The sequence below is a fragment of the Schistocerca piceifrons genome, chromosome 2 (assembly GCF_021461385.2).
Source record: "Schistocerca piceifrons isolate TAMUIC-IGC-003096 chromosome 2, iqSchPice1.1, whole genome shotgun sequence".
Lineage (NCBI taxonomy): Eukaryota > Metazoa > Arthropoda > Insecta > Orthoptera > Acrididae > Schistocerca > Schistocerca piceifrons.
In genome coordinates this window covers 1,034,567,823-1,034,588,187 of record NC_060139.1, presented here as the reverse complement: position 1 = coordinate 1,034,588,187, position 20,365 = coordinate 1,034,567,823, and the positions used below count along the sequence as shown (strand labels likewise).

The 20,365-nt window shown below is 39.3% G+C and overlaps 1 protein-coding gene across 1 annotated transcript in view; it reads left to right on the top strand.

The window, feature by feature from the left end:
• Positions 1–20,365, top strand: part of LOC124776610 (proteasome inhibitor PI31 subunit) — an 83,321-nt gene that overhangs the window by 54,479 nt on the left and 8,477 nt on the right. The window contains exons 3-4 of the mRNA XM_047251683.1: positions 7,366–7,634; positions 17,541–17,705. Of these exons, the coding sequence (XP_047107639.1) occupies positions 7,366–7,634; positions 17,541–17,705 (434 nt within the window). The remainder of the gene's footprint in view (positions 1–7,365; positions 7,635–17,540; positions 17,706–20,365) is intronic.

Below are 20,365 nucleotides of genomic sequence, written 5' to 3'. Positions count from 1 at the left end.
TTGCTGGTGATAACCTGTGACAAGGAGGTTGGATCATCAGATGCAGTCTGACGAAAGTCCGTGCACACTTCAACATGCTGTGCCTTCTGGTCATCAGTCAAGATCCTTGGCATAAATTTTGTGACGACACAATGCATGCCTAATTCATCAGTCAACATTTGTTGACATGTCCCATAACCAATACTCACTTCATCCGCAAGGTCTTGAATGGTTCGACATCGATCCGCACAAACCAATTGCTCAAGTTTGGCAACAGTGTCTGGTGTTGTGCGGCTGACAGGCCTTCCAGTGTGAGCATCATCTTTGACATCTGTACGGCCGGCCCTGAACCGAGCATGCCACTCAAACACACACATATGGCTCATGCTCTGTCCCCCAAACACTTGTTGAATCATTGCAATCGTCTCCATAGCTCTTTTCCAGAGATTCACACGGAATTTGATACACATGCGCTGTTCTGTTTACAGATCCATCATAAAATCACCACACACCAAACACAGAGTATTACGGAAATCACTGTGGACACGCAACACATCCTCCCAGCTGAATGCCACTCCACACACTGACTCACCAGATATGCAGCTCTTGCCACCTAGCGGTGCAAAGATCTACTACTCCTACTTTCCAGATGGCAGCACCAGTTCCAAAAATTTTGGATTCCGCCTCGTAATCTTGCTGTCATGCCATCTCTTATCACACTCATCAGCTCTTGCTTCGTAAGTGCATGCCTTACACATGTTTTTCAGTGGCCCATATCCTGGCCACCTGCTTTCGCTTCTTTGTCTGTGTTGCAGTCTTGTCCAAACATTCGCTTGCTTCACTTCGGGCTGGGTGCTCTGGCCCGAGCTGGTAGCCCCGGGTGTTGTTTGGGTCGCCTCATCTCTAGCAGTTCGTCTGGGTCACTACACGGCCTTTGTCTGCTTATGTAAACTCTGATATGCTTAGTCACTCCTAGGCGACTGTCCTGTTATCGCACTCTTAACGGTTCGCCTCCGCCTTGGCATACCCGCTGGTGTCTTACATACACTACGGCCCGTGCTGCCGGCCCCTGGAAACGGCTCTGTTACTGTGTATTCTCTTGTTTGTCTCCTTGGCGCAGCAATCTTCCTTTGACCTTGGCCGCATTACTAACTTTATCTGTAGGAACAATGCTTCGTGTCGTCTTCGCTAACTTTGCTAGGGCGGTTCCTTCTTCCACCTCCCTCATCTCATCCCAATTACCATTCAGTTTTAACCGTTGATTCGCATAGTGAAATACTACCTTGTGCCTCCCTAAAAAATCTCTCCCTACTAGTCCATGAAATGCTAGATCAATAGCCTTGTCTACAACTTGGAATGCCTGCTCACACTCCGTTTCATCTCATGACCTCAGTGTTACTCGAACTCTTCCCAGTGTCTGTATTTCTTCATTTACTATAATCCACAATATGACTGCTTTCTGTTTATCTCCATGTTTTCCCAGAAGCAAGGATGTAATCTTTCTCCCTTTTCTCCAAACTCTATGTCGAAGAAGCCATGACAGAAATGAGAGAAAGGTTCCAGAGTGAAAGAATATCAGTGATAAACTTACTGATGACTTCACTATCCTCAGTGAATATGAAGAGGAAATACAGAACTTGTTGAATCGAATGGGCAGTGTAAAGAGCACAGAAAATGGACTAAGAGTAAACCAGTGAAAGACAAAGGTAATGAGTTGTAGCAGAAATGACATTAATGATAAACTTGATCTCATAATTGAAGACCATTTAGTCGATGAAGTGAAGCAAAACAATTCACGGAGGACAAAATGTGGTGGATATAAGAGACAGACTGCCACAACAAAGGTGCCATTTCTCACTAAAATAAAAGTCTAGTAGTATCAAACATAGTCCTTAATTTGAGGAAGAAATTTTCCGAATACCCGCCTGGAAAATGTAATTGAATTGTGAACTGTCGAAAAACTGGCTGAAGTTTTAATATGTGGTGTTACAGAAGAACACTAAGCTCTGATAAGGTAAGGAATAAGGACATTATCTGCAGAATTGGTGAGGAAAGAAATATCTGGACACCAATGGCTAGAAGAAGGGGCAGAAAGATGGAATATTCATTAAGACCTCAGAGAACAACTTCTATCTTAAGAGAGATGTCTGTGGAGGACAAGACTGTAGGGCTGAGATGACCAAACAATAATTCGTCACACAAACCATGGGCCCTAATTCACAGCATGGCTACCCCCCCCCCCCCCTCCCCCTCCACCACCACCACCCACCCCGCCCACTGCCGTGGCATGCCGTTTGAGTGTGGGGAGGGGGAACATGGGGGAATTTGCAAAAGCGCCACTTTTAAATGGTAATGCATTGCCACAGAATATGACTTTGTTTTATATTTTACATTTCTGAACAACATATATGACAAATAAAACAAATTTTCAGTATTATTTAATTATTGTTGACAGACTGAAGACATAATATAATTTTTATCTAGTACTAACTGTCGGTGTACAGACAAATGTGGACAGTTTCACAGACTTTCACACTCTTGTTGCCACATAATCATGATTTATTTAGTTTCATGATCAAAAGAAACTTCACACACACACACACACACACACACACACACACACGTTGATCGAAATGTTTTATCATATTTGCAGTCTCATTATGGAGACAAAAATCTATCTGCATATGCACAGTGGCACTTTCAACTGAAACAGCCAACAGTCTTGAAAACAGATGTAAGATTGGCAGTGTTCTCAAATCCCTGTAATTCTTTCAAGGCCACTAAGAATTCTTCAAAGCTTGTGTTTCCTGTAATGCCAGTGAATGTATGGAAATGGATGGTGTTTTTGGTCAGAATTTGTCCCTTCATATCAGAAATAAGTTGTTTCTCACCTTGCAGTGTCTTTACTGTGAGCAGTGTGCAGTCGGGCCCACTTTAAATACAAGGTCTGAAATCCATTCCGGGTGCTCTAATTTTCATTCTGCTCACTTTTTTCCTTCACAGCTTCAATATATCAGTTCTTTAATTGAAAAATTATTACAGGTATGTCCCTTGACATAACCAATATACCTTGCAGTAATATAATACATGTCCATTTTCGTCGTTCAGTTCCATCAAAAATGTTGCAACTGACACAGAATAATGCAAGCAACTTCAGAAAATTTACTATTCATAGCAGCATTTTCTTCATGTGCTCCTTGCCTGCAAATTAAGCACAGAGTACTTCTACAGAACAATGAATGCCATCTGTCAATCATTGTATTTTTTTTTTCTTTCATGGCGTTTGCTCTGTATGGTGTAGTAATGTCATTATACCGCAAATTTGTAGTTCCCCTTGATTATGCTACTGCTGGAGAATTCTTATCCTTCTCTCCTGACATTCCCATTAATTTTAAAGCCTTTTGATGATAAATTGCTAGACTGCCTTCTCTTGTGCAGACAGACATGGGACCTGTGGTCTTTGTTTGTACCAGAAACAAATAGCGAAGGGCGATATCATGATTCCTCCAAACCGAAGAAAGTAGTACTGGTCGAAAAATGCCGTATCATAGTGCTAAATGAAATGTCACGCTATGCCGAGTACTTCTGAGATGTACCGAGCAAGACCGAGACTCTGCCTGCATGTAGCCCACACATCGTACTCGCATGCAGTTTGGCACGCTGTGACTGACCCTGCTATAGGATAAGGTGGAGACTGAAGTACATCCAACAAATAAGTCAGGATGTTCGGTGTAAGTGCTGCTCTGAGATGAAAATATTGACATGGAGAAGTAGTTAAATTTGTGGCTGTCTGTATAGCACCAGCAAGAAGACTAATGACTTAAAAAAAAATTATTATTTTACTCTCCCTCCCCCAAAACAAACACCCTCTCTCCTGGGCTTCATGTGCAATAACCTACTGTAGTTGCCTGCAGCAGGATCAGATTCCTCTCTGTTTCCTGTTGTCTTTCTTCCTGGTCATTCCATCATAGCACCTACACATCCCTTATAAGTTCACTTTCAGTTGCTTCAGTCAAGAAAACAGCTCTCCCCAATCAGGCCGTAATGCTGAGATGATATTTATATGTGTGGTTTTATGAGCTCTGAAGAAGAATAGAAGTTCATAAGTTATACAAGCTGAGCTGATATGTTCAATTTTTATGTTAGTGGTAGTAGCCATAGTCGCCGCAGTCTTCTGTCCAAGGACGGGTTTGATGTTGCTCTCGATGGTAATCTATCCTGTGCAAGCCTGTTCATATCTGTGTAACAGCTGCAACATACAACCATTTGAACTTGCTCACTGTATTCAAGCCTTGGTCTCCCTCTACAAATTTTACTTCCACATTTCCTTCCATTACCAAACTGACAATCACATGATGCCTCGCATTGTGTCTTATCAATTGATCACTTACTTTAGTCAGATTCTGCCACTTTTCTGCCAGATCGATTCAGTATCTCCTCGTAAGTTATTTGATCAACCTATCTAATCTTCAGCATTCATCCATAGCCCCACATTTCAAAAGTTTCTGTTCTCTTCTTGTCTGAACTACTTATCGTCAAGGTTTCACTTCTGTATAAGATAAAAACTGATCTCCAGACAAATTCCTTCATAAAAAGACTATAATGATCCCTAACCCTTTCTAACTAATTATTTAATTATATGAATATAATAGGGAAACATTCCACGCGGGAAAAATATATTTAAAAACAAAGATGATGTGACTTACCATACGAAAGCGCTGGCAGGTCGACAGAAACACAAACAGACACATACATACACACAAAATTCTAGCTTTCGCAACCAATGGTTGCTTCGTCAGGAAAGAGGGAAGGAGAGGGAAAGACGAAAGGATGCGGGTTTTAAGGGAGAGGGTAAGGAGTCATTCCAATCCCGGGAGCGGAAAGACTTACCTTAGGGGGAAAAAAGGACAGGTATACACTCGCGCGCGCACACACACACACACACACACACACACACACACACACACACACACACACACACACACATATATGTATATCCATCCGCACGTACACAGACACAAGCAGACATCTGCTTGTGTCTGTGTATGTGCGGATGGATATGTGTGTGTGTGTGTGTGTGTGTGTGTGTGTGTGTGTGTGTGTGTGTGTGTGCGCGCGCGCGCGCGCGCGAGTGTATACCTGTCCTTTTTTCCCCCTAAGGTAAGTCTTTCCGCTCCCGGTATTGGAATGACTCCTTACCCTCTCCCTTAAAACCCGCATCCTTTCGTCTTTCCCTCTCCTTCCCTCTTTCCTGACGAAGCAACCATTGGTTGCGAAAGCTAGAATTTTGTGTGTATGTATGTGTCTGTTTGTGTTTCTGTCGACCTGCCAGCGCTTTCGTATGGTAAGTCACATCATCTTTGTTTTTAAATATAATTATTTAATTAGGGCAATATATGGAGTGCTCCTGCTACAATGTTTTATTGTGTCAAACACAATAATGGTATGAGTTGTTTCTCATGAATCATTGCATGTGGAGGACTATGTTGTCCAGCTCGTAAAGAGAAGTTCCAGAACACCTGGGCAAGTTCGCTGATTCACCATTAATAGATTTGCATGCCTCACATCTTGTAAAGTTGTCGTGTTGTCCCAGTTGGTCCTCTTCTAATCCAAAAATCATGGCTCTGCCCAAGCATTCAGTTGACTGTAAGTAATTGAATGGTAAGTAGGGATACCTCAACACTACTTTGAATGAAAAGACTTGAAATAGTGGTATGGCTCCTTGTTTTAATGGGGGAGGCGGGAGACAGTCTTCGAAGCCAGTTTAGGGGTAATACTTGAATGTAAGTTCATGATTTCTAAACTTCACTTATAGAGCACCATTTCAAGTTCATAAAACAATATCCACGTGAATTAATAGCAGCTAAAAGCTGCACACATGCGAATTCATACATAAATACTCTGTGAGAGACTCAAATAATCACTTTTACATGAAAAAGTGTTCAGTTTACTGTAGATGAATGGTGCCTCTCCAAAAACTACTCCAAAACTGTATAGTGAGCTAGCTGCAGCCTTTTGTACCTGCCTTCACGTGGTGCATTTCTGATTGGTCAATCTAATCAGACAGCAGTAGATAACATTAAACAGAATTATAATTAAAATATGGCCGACTTTGGAGTTACTGAAATTAAATTTAGGAAACTGTCAGTGTGGATACAAAAGTTTAAATGGAGTCATGTATAAACATTTAAACAGTTAATATTATTAAACAAATTTATAAGTTTACCACCAAGACTCGCAGTGTAAAACACCATTGTAATACTCCAAGATGACATGGCTCCTGTTCATATTTCCGTTTCATTCTCCATGACCATCTGTCAAATTACGATGGCTGCTACAGATCCTAACTGCTTGCTAGTGCATAGCAGTGTAAGCCCTTCTACACTCTATGATAAAAGCTAATAAAATGTTGGTCAACATGGTACATAAATGCCACAAGACTTCCTAACACGCAGATTTATATTCATTGGTAACAAATTCCTCTTTCTCATAGTGCTTTTCTTGCATTCATTTTATATCCTCTGTACTTCAGCCATCATCAGTTATTTTGCTGCCCAAGAAGCAAAACTCATCTACTACTTTTGGTGTCTCATTCCCTAATCTAATTCCCTCAGCATTTCCTGATTTAATACAACTACATTTCATAATTTCTTTTCGAGACACTATCCATTCCCTTCTACTATGCTTTCAAGTTCTTTGTCATGTCTGACAGAATTATAATATTATTGGCAAGCTTCAAAGATTTTCCCTCCCTCCCTGAAATTTAATTTCCTTCGCAAATTTCTCCTTAGTTTTATTCACAGCTTGCTCAATGTACAGACTGAATAATTTGGAGGGATAGGTGACGACTGTGTTTCACTCCCTTCTCAACTATGGCTTCAGTTTAAAGTCTTTTGACCCTTATAACTCAGCCTGGTTTGTGTACAAGTTGCAAATAACCTTTTGCTACCCATATTTTGATCCCTGCTACCTTCAAAATTTTGAAGAATGTAGTCCAATCAACAGTCAAAAGCTCTCTCCAAATCTACAAGAGGTATAAATGGGGGTTTGCCTTTCTTCAACCTTTCTTCCAAGAAAAGTCATAGGGTCAGTGTTGCCTCTCGTGTTTCTTTATTTCTCTGGAGCCAGACTGATCTTCCCTGATGTCGGCTTTTACCAGTTTTTCCATTTGTCTGTAAATAATTAATGTCAATGTTCTACAACCATGACTTAGCAAACTGATGGTTCAGTAGTACTTTGCTGTTTAATAATTACACTGTAAGATTGATTGTTTCAACTCATGCCACTGTTCCTTTCTCTAAGCAGAACTTTCCAATCTTGTTTTTAAGCAAGAAATGCATTTTTTGTACAATCCTATTTGACTGTTTTTTTTTCTTTTTTTTTCAGTTGATGCCAGATTTAAATGTTGCAAAGGCATTATTCAATGTTGATGAAACTGTGAAAGGTCTTAAAGGTCCCATTGAGACATTAATACCAACGTACAAGGAAGCAATAGCTCAGATTCAGAAGGATTTGTTGGATCCTGTATTTTCTGGTGTTAATAAAGAAGCAACTACTCAGACTCCGGCACAGCCACAACGGGCACCAGATTATGATCCTTTACGAATAGATCGTCCTCGTCCTGAAAGAGCTATTCCGGATCCTGATGCTATTTGGTAAGATTTGTTTTAACTATATTCGTCAAGAGTGTTTCATGTTCATAAAGTGAAATGGTATTATTTGTTTGGTAACATAGTGTAATTTTCTTGATTTAGGTAATCCATGATCAAAGTTTTCACTTCTAGTCATTGTCCGATCCAAGCATATTCTGTGTGTGTGTTTATTATAACTCTTGCTTTAGATCCAACAAACATTTAGTTCTGATTGAAATTAATATAGCTCCAAGCAGGACTACTTTGTTGCACTCGTGTTGTATTGCAATCACAATATTAAGCACAGTTCCAAATAAGTCTTATGGTGGTGGAAGGCACACACTCGTCAAATAGAATCTCTATATGGGATTGTTGTACCAGCTTGTGGACTGCTGATAATAGGCCCATCACTGTAATATCTCAGTACTTGGAAAGCAGGGCAGTCACTCTACAACACAAGTCCAATCCATCCCAGAGAAACTGCAGTGGCGGAGTTCACTTTGTAGAGGTAGAGTTGGATAATAGCAGCTATTGAGAGTGAGACAGCTGCCAGGCGATGTTATATTGGCCCGGCTTGTGATATCGGTGGCTCCTTCCCCTCTCTTCCCCCCCCCCCCCTCACCACCCCCCACCCCCACCCCGTCAGAGGTGTCCTCACTGGATAAGAATGATTTGCGCATTCAATGGGTTTACTAAACTAATGTCATCACTGTCAACGGTGTTTTAAACACTAATCAATTTACTTTCAGCCTCCTCCATCCCAGTTAAACACCAAGTAGGAGCTGGAGCATTGGCATCAATAGTGTAGTCTTCAAAAGGGAGGATGTGATGAACTGTTAAGGGTGAGAAGCAATATAATTTACTTTTGCCTCCAGTGAGAAAAATGCAGATGATATTGCATGAAATGTTGTTTGGCGTTAGTTCCACTAGAGGCATTCCACCAGAAAGAAATTATTTTAGGTAGTTTAGATCTTGGTGTAGTGCTAACTGCACGTATTAAAGATTTATTGGAAATAGGACTAAAAATATCTATTGATATTACCATTAACCCTTTCCAGTCCAATTTTTCTACCCACTGCATTCTCCTCATTCTTCTTTGTGTGTGGATAAGTATGTAAGGGATTATGGGTTATTATGCTGCTGCTTTAAAAAGTGAAATGCTATATGAGGTCACTTGAAACTTTATTTTCTTTTACACTAGTTCTTGATACTACATAGGGTGTTCTTGTTTATGGTTGTTTATAATTTTTTCTGTATAGTATATTATCTCAGGTGAAGTCCAGGCTTCCTGTGACATGTTTTACAGTAGAAAATTGTTTCTATTCTTCCACCTTTCTCCTTGCATTTTCTTCCATCCTTTGTTGATTTTTAATTATAAAATTCTTCTTCCCATTTGGTCTCTCCGTGGTGTCAGACAATGACGGTCTTCCCCTCCTCTTTAAATTTGTATTTCTCACCTGTTTGACTAGCTGTCTGATTAAATTTCTTCTATAGAAAAGATGAGCGTGCAGTTGTTCTCCTCATTCATTTTTGTCTATTTTGTAAAGAATGTAACTGTTTACTTCAGCAGATTCTCTCACCAGAAGAAATTTTTTTCCATCACTTGTATGAGTTTCTTGTAAAACTATAGCAACGACAATACTGATCAGCCCTGTCCGCTCTTCCCATAAACTTCACGTATTCCAAAGTAGAACTGGGTTTCAAGAACCGCGCAGGCTCTTTTTTCTTATAACCAGTGATCAATGGATTTGAGGACCAAAGAGTACACATAGTGTTGTCACTAACCTCTTGTCGTGGAATGAATGACACATGATTTACATCTCATTTTGACAGGAACGTAACTCTTATTCTTCAAATTGCTTGGAAAATGCTTCCTAGAAGGCATAACTGCACCTGTTAGTCGAAGTTTCATTTCGTGCAATCCCCAACCAAGTAAAGAAAATGTGTGTTAAAGTGACACGTTCCACATCATTCATGGTCTATGGAACAAGTCTTAATGTGATGTATTGTAATGTAATGTTGATGGCTTTTGTAGGCCCTGTCAGCAGAGATGTGATACCCAGAACCACTTGCACAAGCTAGCAGTTACTGTGCCAAATGAACTACTGTTCAGATTGCAAAAGGTGGATCAGAATGAATTAGAGTTTCTGTTGTTTTGTAAACAAGAAAAATGGAAGCCTCAGTCATAAAAGGTTTGAAATCACTTATTATAGCAAATTGATTTTGTTGCGGACTGGGGGCATCCACTGTAATTAAAATCTCACTGCTGCTGAAAAAGACTAATAATGGTGTCCTGATAGGATGGATGTGTGGGTTCTAGGGCAGCTTATGCACCCACCCACCCACCCACCCACCCACACACACACACACACACACACACACACACACAGTGCAAGTAACAGAATAGTGAATGGTGAAATATTATTACTCAACTTTGGTGCCGCTGGTTACAGCAGTTGTAGAATGCAGGTTTAATCTGTCTGTCCTGTGTCGACTACATCTCTATGAACACAAACTAATTAATGTTCTCTGAACTGAAGCTGGAAAAAGCTAATCTTCTTTCTTGATGTACTATTCGAAGATCAGTTCCAAACTAACAGTACTCATTTAGGTCTCTAGGCAAGCAGTCCCTGTCCACATACGATAATTTTGTTTGCTGCCCTGCTTCTACTGAAGACTAACCACTGTCTAAGCATGCATCTCTCTTCCTGGTGGTGCTGCCACTCCAGGGGACACGATTCTCGCTGACATCATGATTGGTTTGCAAGCAGTGATGTTCCTGCTGCAGATGGACCTTAGTAGTACTTGTACCAACTGCCACAAAGTCTTTTTGTGTGTTGTATCAGTATACAACAGATTTCAGTCACTGTGTGACAGTCTTATGTACTAGAAAGGTATAAGACATAAAATCCACATCACCATATTATACAGGGTGTTTCAAAAAGAATATGCATATTACAAAGTATTATTTTGTCCAAACTACCGATCGCTGTGCCACGGCTCAGCTATTGGAGAAACAAATACATAATCTAGTAAATATTAATAGCCGATAGATGTCAGTTGTTTTCTGTTTTGCTTGGTAACAGTCATGTGTTTAAAATGGCTACTCCGCAGCAGAATTCATGTTGTGTTCTCGAGTTTACGAAGTGCAATTCCATGATTACAGTGCAAAGATAATTTCAGGTTGAGGCACCAATTTGATTCTCCAAATGGGTGGAACATTCGCAGATGGTAACATCAGTTTCTAGATACAGGCCGTGTATGTAAAGGAAAGAGTCCTGGCCGCCCTCATGTTCCTGAAGAAAATGTTGCCCAAATTCAAACTGCTTTCCAATGTAGTCCTTTGTGCCAGTTCGGAGTTACAACTACGTACAAGAACAATTTGGCAAGTTTTGAGGCATAGATTGGTTATGAAGCCGTGCAAGTTACAGCTGTTACAAGCTCTGTGCCCTGATGACGAACGCAAATGTGTGGCTTTTTGTAGCGAAATTCTTGATGCTGTTGACAGTGATAACACTTTCGCACAATGTATCATGTTCAATGATGAAGCGACTTTCCATGTTAGTGGTCAGGTAAACAAATACAATGTTCGAATTTGGGTCCTACAGAACCCACATGCAACCATTGAACATGTACGAGGTTCGCCCAAAGTCAGTGTGTTTTGTGCAATATCCCAATAACCTGTTTATGGCCCATTCTTCTGTGATGGAAACATGGTTAACGGTCAGCAGTATCTCGCTATGTTACAAAACTGGTTGTTCTCAAGGTTGAATGAGGGACAACTTCATTTTTCAATAGGACGTGGCACCCAATCACTGGAGTCACCAAGTGTGTGAATATCAGAATGAAACTCAACCAAACTGTTGGATTGGTCATCAAGGAGCTGGCAACTTAGCATGTCTCAGCCGGGCTCCACAGTCATTGTATTTGACACCCTCTGACTTCTTCCTGTGGGGTTTTGTTAAAGACAATGTTTATGTACTACCACTCCCACAGAACCTGGAAGAGTTGAAGAACCAGATCTGTACTGTCATAACATCAGTAATGAAGGACATGCTTGCCCTAGTACAGAGGAATTTGAGTATTGATATGATATTGTTCATGTTGCTGGAGGGAGGACATATTGAACATCTGTAATCTGAACTTGAGAGGTTCATAAATATGTTTAAAGTTTCATATTTGTATGTCTTAAAGTTTAGTAAATACACTCATGCTCATAAATTAAGTATAATTGCAGAATGTGGTGCCACACAATGTGGCACTACACAAAACTGGCGCTAATAGCATAGGCACATAGGGAACACACATGACACAGATCTGTAAGTCCACAGTATTGGTGATAAATTGAGAAAACCGTCCCAAAACACGTGCTACAAAACGCCACTGTTTCCTGCGCATGTACCCCAACATCTATACAGGATATGATCACCATGCACACGTACACAGGCCGCACAATGGGGTGGCATACTCTGGATCAGGTGGTTGAGCAGCTGCTGCGGTATAGCCTTCCAGTCTTGCACCAGTGCCTGTCGGAGCTCCTGAAGTGTCGTAGGGGTTTGAAGACGTGCAGCAATACATCGACCGAGAGTATCCTAGACGTGCTCAATGGGCTTTAGGTCTGGAGAACAGGCAGGCCACTCCATTCACCTGATATCTTCTGTTTCAAGGTACTCCTCCACGATGGCAACTCGATTGGGCCATGCATTGTCATCCACCAGGAGGAAGGTCGGACCCACTGCACCCACGAAAAGGCAGACGTACTGGTGCAAAATGACGTCCCGATACACCTGACCTGTTACATTTCCTCTGTCAAAGACGTGCAGGCGTGTACATGCACCAATCTTAGTCCCACCCCATACCATCAAACCACGACCTCCATACAGGTCCCTTTCAAGGACATTAAGGGGTTGATATCTGGTTCCTAGTTCACGCCCGGCGAGAATCACTGTTCAGACTATACCTGGACTCGTCCGTGAAATAACCTGGGACCACTGTTCCAATGACCATGTACGGTGTTCTTGACACCAGGCTTTACGCGCTCTCCTGTGACTTGGGGTCAGTGGAATGCAACTTGCAGGTCTCCGAGTGAATAAACCATGCTTGTTCAGTCGTTTGTAGACTGTGTGTCTGGAGACAACTGTTCCAGTGGCTGCGGTAAGTTGCCGAGCAAGGCTACCTGCAGTACTCTGTGGCCGTCTGCGGGCACTGATGGTGAGATATCGGTCTTCTTGTGGTGTTGTACACTGTGGACGTCCCGTACTGTAGCACCTGGTCCCATTTCCTGTCTACTGGAATCATTGCCATAATCGTGAGTTCACACTTTGTGGCACACGGAGGTCCCGTGCTACGACCTGCTGTGTTTGACCAGCCTCCAGTTGCCCTAGTATTCTACCCCTCATAACGGCATCAATATGTGTTCTTTGAGCCATTTTCAACACACAGTCACCATTAGCACGTCTGAAAACATCTGCACACTTACTCGCTGCACCGTACTCTGACATGCACCAACACACCTCTGCATATGTGGACTGCTGCCAGCGTCACCGTGCAATGACCACAGGTCAAATGCACTGCGTGGTCACACCCCGAGGTGACTATTTGGTGAGTTTTTGTCTTTAGGTTATCTGAAGAGCATAACAGAATGGACAGAAAAACAAAATAAATAAACAGAAAAGTAAAATTGGCCCAAGTGTTTATAGTAAACTAAATTGGGTTTTCAAAAGTATACTTCTTGTGTGTCTGTAAAGGAAAGTTTTCAGTTATTTTATGTTAGCAGTTGAGGTTGACAGTACTCACAACCCATGCAAAAAGCAAATGAATACACAAAAATGTTTTGCTGAGTGCAGAACAGATGAAACCACAGTAGTATTTCTAGGAATACAGTGTGAAAAAAAGCTGCTGCTTAGAATTCAATAAGTCACGAAGGGTGAAACTGCAAATAAGTTTTTTTTTTTACTTCAATCTCTGCTGACAGTGAGGGGAAAACCTGTTGACTTCAGAACTTGTAAAAATGAGTAATAAAAACATAAGTGACCACTGACATTGCTTTGCAAATTAAAGTGAAATGTGTCTGGTGTAAAACACTCTTAAATTGCAGTATGCTTGAGGTGGAGAAAACACAAAATAGTGCATCATTAAACAAGCTTTGCATCCTAATTTCTTCTGTTATCTTCAGAGTAGGCTCCTTGTGCTAATATTCAGTGATTCCAGTTTTTTTTTTTTCAATTGTTTAGAACACTACTGCAGTCTACTGGTCGTACTATGTTCAGTAAATTGGAATTTAACATGGATACATGGAAGTGAAACTTTACTCTTTGTAATAGAATTTCATTTTAGGGAAAGATACAGATTACATTTTTTCTTAGCTGTCATTTTTGCATGGAGTGTCATCTTGTATTAGTGGCACCATAATAGTACTATTTGTTCGTTTTTGATGCAAAGTTAGTGTGTTATGCTAATCATGTTGCATGAAATAGTGGACCTATACCTACCAGGTTAATTAAGTTTAAATTTTGACTCTGACAGTTTTATGTAAGCTGTAAATAAGACATTAACCTTCTTTGTAGTTCAGAACAGTTTTGGTACATGCCAGCACAATTCCCTCACTTACCACAGTAATATACGAAATTTAATTTGTAATACAGTTGCAAACATAGTGGATTATAGTGTAGTATTGCTAAACCTGGCAGCTCATCTTTGTTTAAATTAACTTGCGTCAGTTATAGTAAACAGTTGCCATCTACATCAGACATAGGCTTACATTAAGGATTTTCTTATTCAGTTTAAAGAACAGCACAAAGCCACCAAAAGCTGCTATAATGTGTATTTATTTATTTATTAAATCAAACAAGGGAAAACCCAGGATGGCATGTAACAATATTATGAGGAGGAAAGTTGCTACTTACCATATAGCAGAGATGAGGAGTTGCAGATAGGCACAACAAAAAGACTCACAATTAAAGCTTTTGGCCATTGGCCTTCGTCAACAATAGACACACAAACGCATGCGCGCGCGCATGAACCCTATAAATCTTCCAGAATGTGAAGAGTCACTAATATCAAAACAATCCTCCTTAAAACTCAAAAACAATTTTCTTGCCGTGCTCTGTCTAATGGCATTACCCCCATACATGGTGCAAATGTTTCTGGCTGCCTCTGCTGTTGTCATCTCTCTATTGAGGAAACAGAAGAATGTGTTGGGAAGGCTCTAATTTCCCCATGTGGCACTCCATTTTCTAGCATCCACAGCTCTACTCACTATCTCCAAATAACAAAATGACAATATGTAAACTCAAATAGCAAATAATAAATGACAGTCGATAAATAAACCCATAGCAACCAGAATACCATCATGCGAAACAGAAATGCTACAGATTTATGTACCGACCTAATAATATCCAACATCTACTTTTAAATATGCCTGTCTGCCGCTCAGTGACACCTCTGTGGTGAACGGCAATGTATCCCCATTAATTTTGTTGTTATTCAGTCCTGAATTTTCCATTGTTTAAATGTTAAGAAACGATTTGTGACGATATTTGTAGGTATTTGTCTGGAGTGTAGAATTGTACAAAAGTGAAACACAGATGATATAAGTTTCAGACAAGCAGAGAATTGAAGCTTTTGAAATATGGTGCTGCAGAAGAGAGGGGAATACTTACTTTTCTTAACAGTGTTCAAAAGACTCATGAGAAGTATAGTGCTACTATTGTTCAAATAACTACAGTTCGTAACTTTTATTTTAGTTGTGTAATGTTTAAAAATGGTCATAAACTTGAAGACACATTTATGGTGAGGAGTTTTGAGTCTTTCTCAAACTCAAATAATACAAAAAGAAATGCATCAGCTGTAAAAGGAAGAGAGAGATTGGCTACTTATTTTGCAAGTGAGGCTGGCAAATTGCCTTTACAGAACAGAATGATCTGAGACTTTTCAGAAGGCAAAACATTAACTGTCATACACAGATCTCCAAAATGCATAATTTTAATTGTTTCATTATTCTACACTGGTTGCTACTTTCAATATTTGTACTTGGTAATTCACATAAAGCACAATAAAACAAGCTAGTGAGCTGTTGCTGGTTTATTGTAATGCTATACTGAGAAACTGTTCTAGAACAGTGCTTAATGCGAATATTTTACTTTTGACTTTACTGTGTAAGTACAACTCTTTCTAATTATGCTATTATTTTCAGCAAATAAAAAGCTTGGTTCAAGTTATACAAATGAATTAATACTATTTTCTTCATGAAATGGGTGTGAGAACAAGATACTTTTTTTGCCTATGGATGGAAGTTACAATATGTGCTACCATTGTGACTTCATTCTTATAGGCTGTTCAGTACATTTGTTATACTTGCCAACTATAAGATAGTGAAGAAATTGCATATTTAGTTCCCTACCAAAAATGGGTGTGTTCCCTGATTTCAGCCAGTCATAAATCATTCATGGAGAACCTCATAAATTACCTTAGTGAATATTTCCAAACATTTGTGACATGTCTTGCCTTTAGTTGATTGCCTCAAAAAATACCAGGTTACTGCATTACTTAGGCATATGACAAAATCCATATGTATTATCAATGTGGATGTTGGTTTGTGTTTATGTATGTTCAACATCTCCCCCTAAACCACTCGACCAATTTCAACCATTTTCTTATACTTTACTGTCAAGCAGCAATGGCTATGGGGATAAGAACCACCTACCTATCTAAGGGGTGGGGTTGAACGAGAAGTGTAGCCCGCAATTTGTGAATTCCGAGAATTTATTCACCCAGTATTTGAGAATAAGAGTACTTAGTGACTTGCAATAAACTTTACATGTAATTTCAAACCTTTATCAGATTTTTTTCTCACTGGCAACCCTTACAAGCAGTAAAGGTACTTCGTGAGGCATGACATTATAATATATTACTACTTTACTACTAACTGTATTCGCAACACATTTTGCCGACAGTGTCCAAATATGTTGCTGAATGCACCTAGAATATCCATACTATTTTTCTCGTACTGATGATTGTCCATGTACTACTCGTTAAAAATACTCTAGGTGCATTCAGCAACATGTATGGATACTGTCTGCAAAATGTGTTGTGAATGCAGTTAGTAGTAAAGAAGTAATATATTATAATGTCATGCCTCACAGAGTACTTTTATTGCTTGTAAGGGTTGTCAATAATAACTTATTTGTGAAGTTATACTGATAGACAGAGTGCTCTGGACATTTGGGTGGTGACATACTATTTGTTAATGGAAACAAAGCAAATTTCTGAAAAATATTAATCTCAAGCTTCAGTCCATAAGGTCACTCCACAGGAGCTAACACCAGAAGGAATACGGGATAATGATATAAATTTTCTAAATGATACAACCTGTGTTGTTCTTTATTGTTTTTTCCTCTCCTCAAGTTCTCTTTTTTGCCCAATGAACAATTGTATTCAGCTTTTTTGTGTTGTTGTGTTCTCTGGTCCTATTGCTGTAATTTAAGCAATTAAAAAATTATGCATGCCTGTAATATGTACAAAATTTTATTGGTATTCAAGCTGCATCTCATTTCAGTATAAAATTAGTCATTTAAAGATTTGTACATTGGTATCGTCAAGGGACGATTGACTGTCGGGTGATTATTGGAGTTGCCAGACCAACACTGTTTAAGAGAACGTTTCTATCCCATTAGCATCTCCAGCTGATGAAGATGGTGCAAATATTCAAAAGATGAAGTTTCGAATCAAATGTGATGCATCTTGAACACGGGAAAATTTTATTACAACAGTCGTGTCCAAAGGCTTAGGTGCTCATGCCTGTAACTTGTCTGCAGTTGGTTATTTGTCTAACCCACCAACTGTGTTATATTTTTATGATTAAAATTACTCTTTTTGTGTTGGATTGATTTGGTAACAAATTTGAATATTGCATTTCTTTGCTATTTTCAGGGACCCACTGGCCTTGAGAGATCCACTTCGGGACCCACTACAAGTTGGTCGCTCTGATTTGGATCCCTTTGCACGAGGTGGTGGAATGATATTCAATCCATTTGGTAGAGGTTCACATGGCATTGACCCTGAAGGTCCACCAGGAATGCCTGGTTCACTTCCAAGGTACTTCCAAATTTTTATTTTATTTGATAAATTTTATTATTATTATTTCTTTCCTTTCTCAGACGTTATGTCTGGTTAAAAATGGAAAGTGACGTGGACCTTGATCAAGCGTGACTTCGTTTTAACTGTACGGTATATGTTACATTACATTTAGGAACTTTCGGGTAATTGAACATGCATCAATAATTACAGATTTCTGTAGTTGTATATACAAGTTTGGATGTAGCTGTATTGCGTTGATGTACTGGTGGATATTGTGTGGTATGACTCCTGTAGTTGATTGTATAATTGGTACAATGTCAACTTTATCCTGATGCCACATTTCCTTGACTTCCTCAGCCAGTGGGATGTATTTTTCAATTTTTTCTCCTGTTTTCTTCTGTATATTTGTTGTATTGGGTATGGATGTTTCGATTAGTTGTGTTAATTTCTTCTTTTTATTGGTGAGTATGATGTCAGGTTTGTTATGTGGTGTTGTTTTATCTGTTATAATGGTTCTGTTCCGGTATAACTTGTATTCATCATTCTCCAGTACATTTTGTGGTGCATACTTGTATGTGGGAACGTGTTGTTTTATTAGTTTATGTTGTATGGCAAGTTGTTGACGTATTATTTTTGCTACATTGCCATGTCTTCTGGGGTATTCTGTATTTGCTAGTATTGTACATCCGCTTGTGATGTGATCTACTGTTTCTATTTGTTGTTTGCAAAGTCTGCATTTATCTGTTGTGGTATTGGGATCTTTAATAATATGCTTGCTGTAATATCTGGCGTTTATTGTTTGATCTTGTATTGCAATCATGAATCCTTCTGTCTCACTGTATATATTGCCTTTTCTTAGCCATGTGTTGGATGCGTCTTGATCAATGTGTGGCCGTGTTAGATGACACGGGTGCTTGCCATGTAGTGTTTTCTTTTTCCAATTTACTTTCTTTGTATCTGTTGATGTTATGTGATCTAAAGGGTTGTAGAAGTGGTTATAAAATTGCAATGGTTTAGCTGATGTATTTATATGAATGATTGCTTTGTGTATTTTGCTAGTTTCTGTTCGTTCTATAAAGGATTTTCTTAGATTTTCTACCTGTCCATAATGTAGGTTTTTTTATGTCGATAAATCCCCTTCCTCCTTCCTTTATGCTTGATGTGAATCTTTCTGTTTCTGAATGTATGTGATGTATTCTATATTTGTGGCATTGTGATCGTGTAAGTGTATTGAGTGCTTCTAGGTCTGTGTTACTCCATTTAACTACTCCAAATGAGTAGGTCAATATTGGTATAGCGTAAGTATTTATAGCTTTTGTCTTGTTTCTTGCTGTCAATTCTGTTTTCAGTATTTTTGTTAGTCTTTGTCTATATTTTTCTCTTAGTTCTTCTTTAATATTTGTATTATCTATTCCTATTTTTTGTCTGTATCCTAGATATTTTTTAGGCATCTGTTTTTTCCATCGCTTCTATGTAGTTGCTGTGGTTATCCAATATGTAATCTTCTTGTTTAGTGTGTTTCCCCTTGACTATGCTATTTTTCTTACATTTGTCTGTTCCAAAGGCCATATTTATATCATTGCTGAATACTTCTGTTATCTTTAGCAATTGGTTGAGTTGTTGATTTGTTGCTGCCAGTAGTTTTAGATCATCCATGTATAGCAAATGTGTGATTTTGTGTTGGTATGTTCCAGTAATATTGTATCCATAATTTGTATTATTTAGCATGTTGGATAGTGGGTTCAGAGCAAGGCAGAACCAGAAAGGACTTAATGAGTCTTCTTGGTAAATTCCACGTCTAATCTATATTGGCTGTGATGTGATATTATTTGAATTTGTTTGGATATTAAGTGTGGTTTTCCAATTTTTCATTACTATGTTTAGGAACTGTATCAATTTAGGATCTACTTTGTATATTTCCAATATTTGTAGTAACCATGAGTGGGGTACACTATCAAAAGCTTTTTGATTATTATTATTGTTATTATTATTATTATTATTATTATTATCATGATCATCATCATCAACAACTTACTATTAATTTGAGAGAGTCATGACTGTACTATAAACAGTGGTATGACGAAAGACAACCAACCACCATGAAGAATAAGCACTGAGCACACCTTCTGTATGGTAAGTGGTGGCCTTTCCTCATACATTCATGTGTATGTACTGGTACAGGAGTTTTGTCAGTTGAGATAACTGTTGATGTACTTTTTGTATATTGATATTATACAGGTAATTCATAAATGTTTCACCTGTGTTTCAGAGAGCATTTCCACATATACATTGGAAGGGAAAAAGTAATTCCTCCTCACTTTTAAGCATCTTCGTGCTAAGGCTTGTTACATTATTAATCAGAATAAAAATGAATGCTGGGAGCGCTATGTTTTCTCCCTGGGGACATATGCCTCTTTATCACAGGTTTAGTTGAAGGTCCGTAGCATTCTGGGCTGCCAGCAACAGTCAACTGTCCATGGTCTGAACATCCAAGGAGCTCTGTGCAGTGATCCATTGGTCCTCACAGAACACCTTGTGACACATTGTGTGATGGCATCGTTGTCCCCTTCCTATCCTCCTGCCTTTCTCCAGCAGAAATGCAGAGTTGAACAGACCCCCCTCCATTTCTTCCTGCACCACGTTGAGCCCTACAATACTCCTTTCACTGAATGGGAATT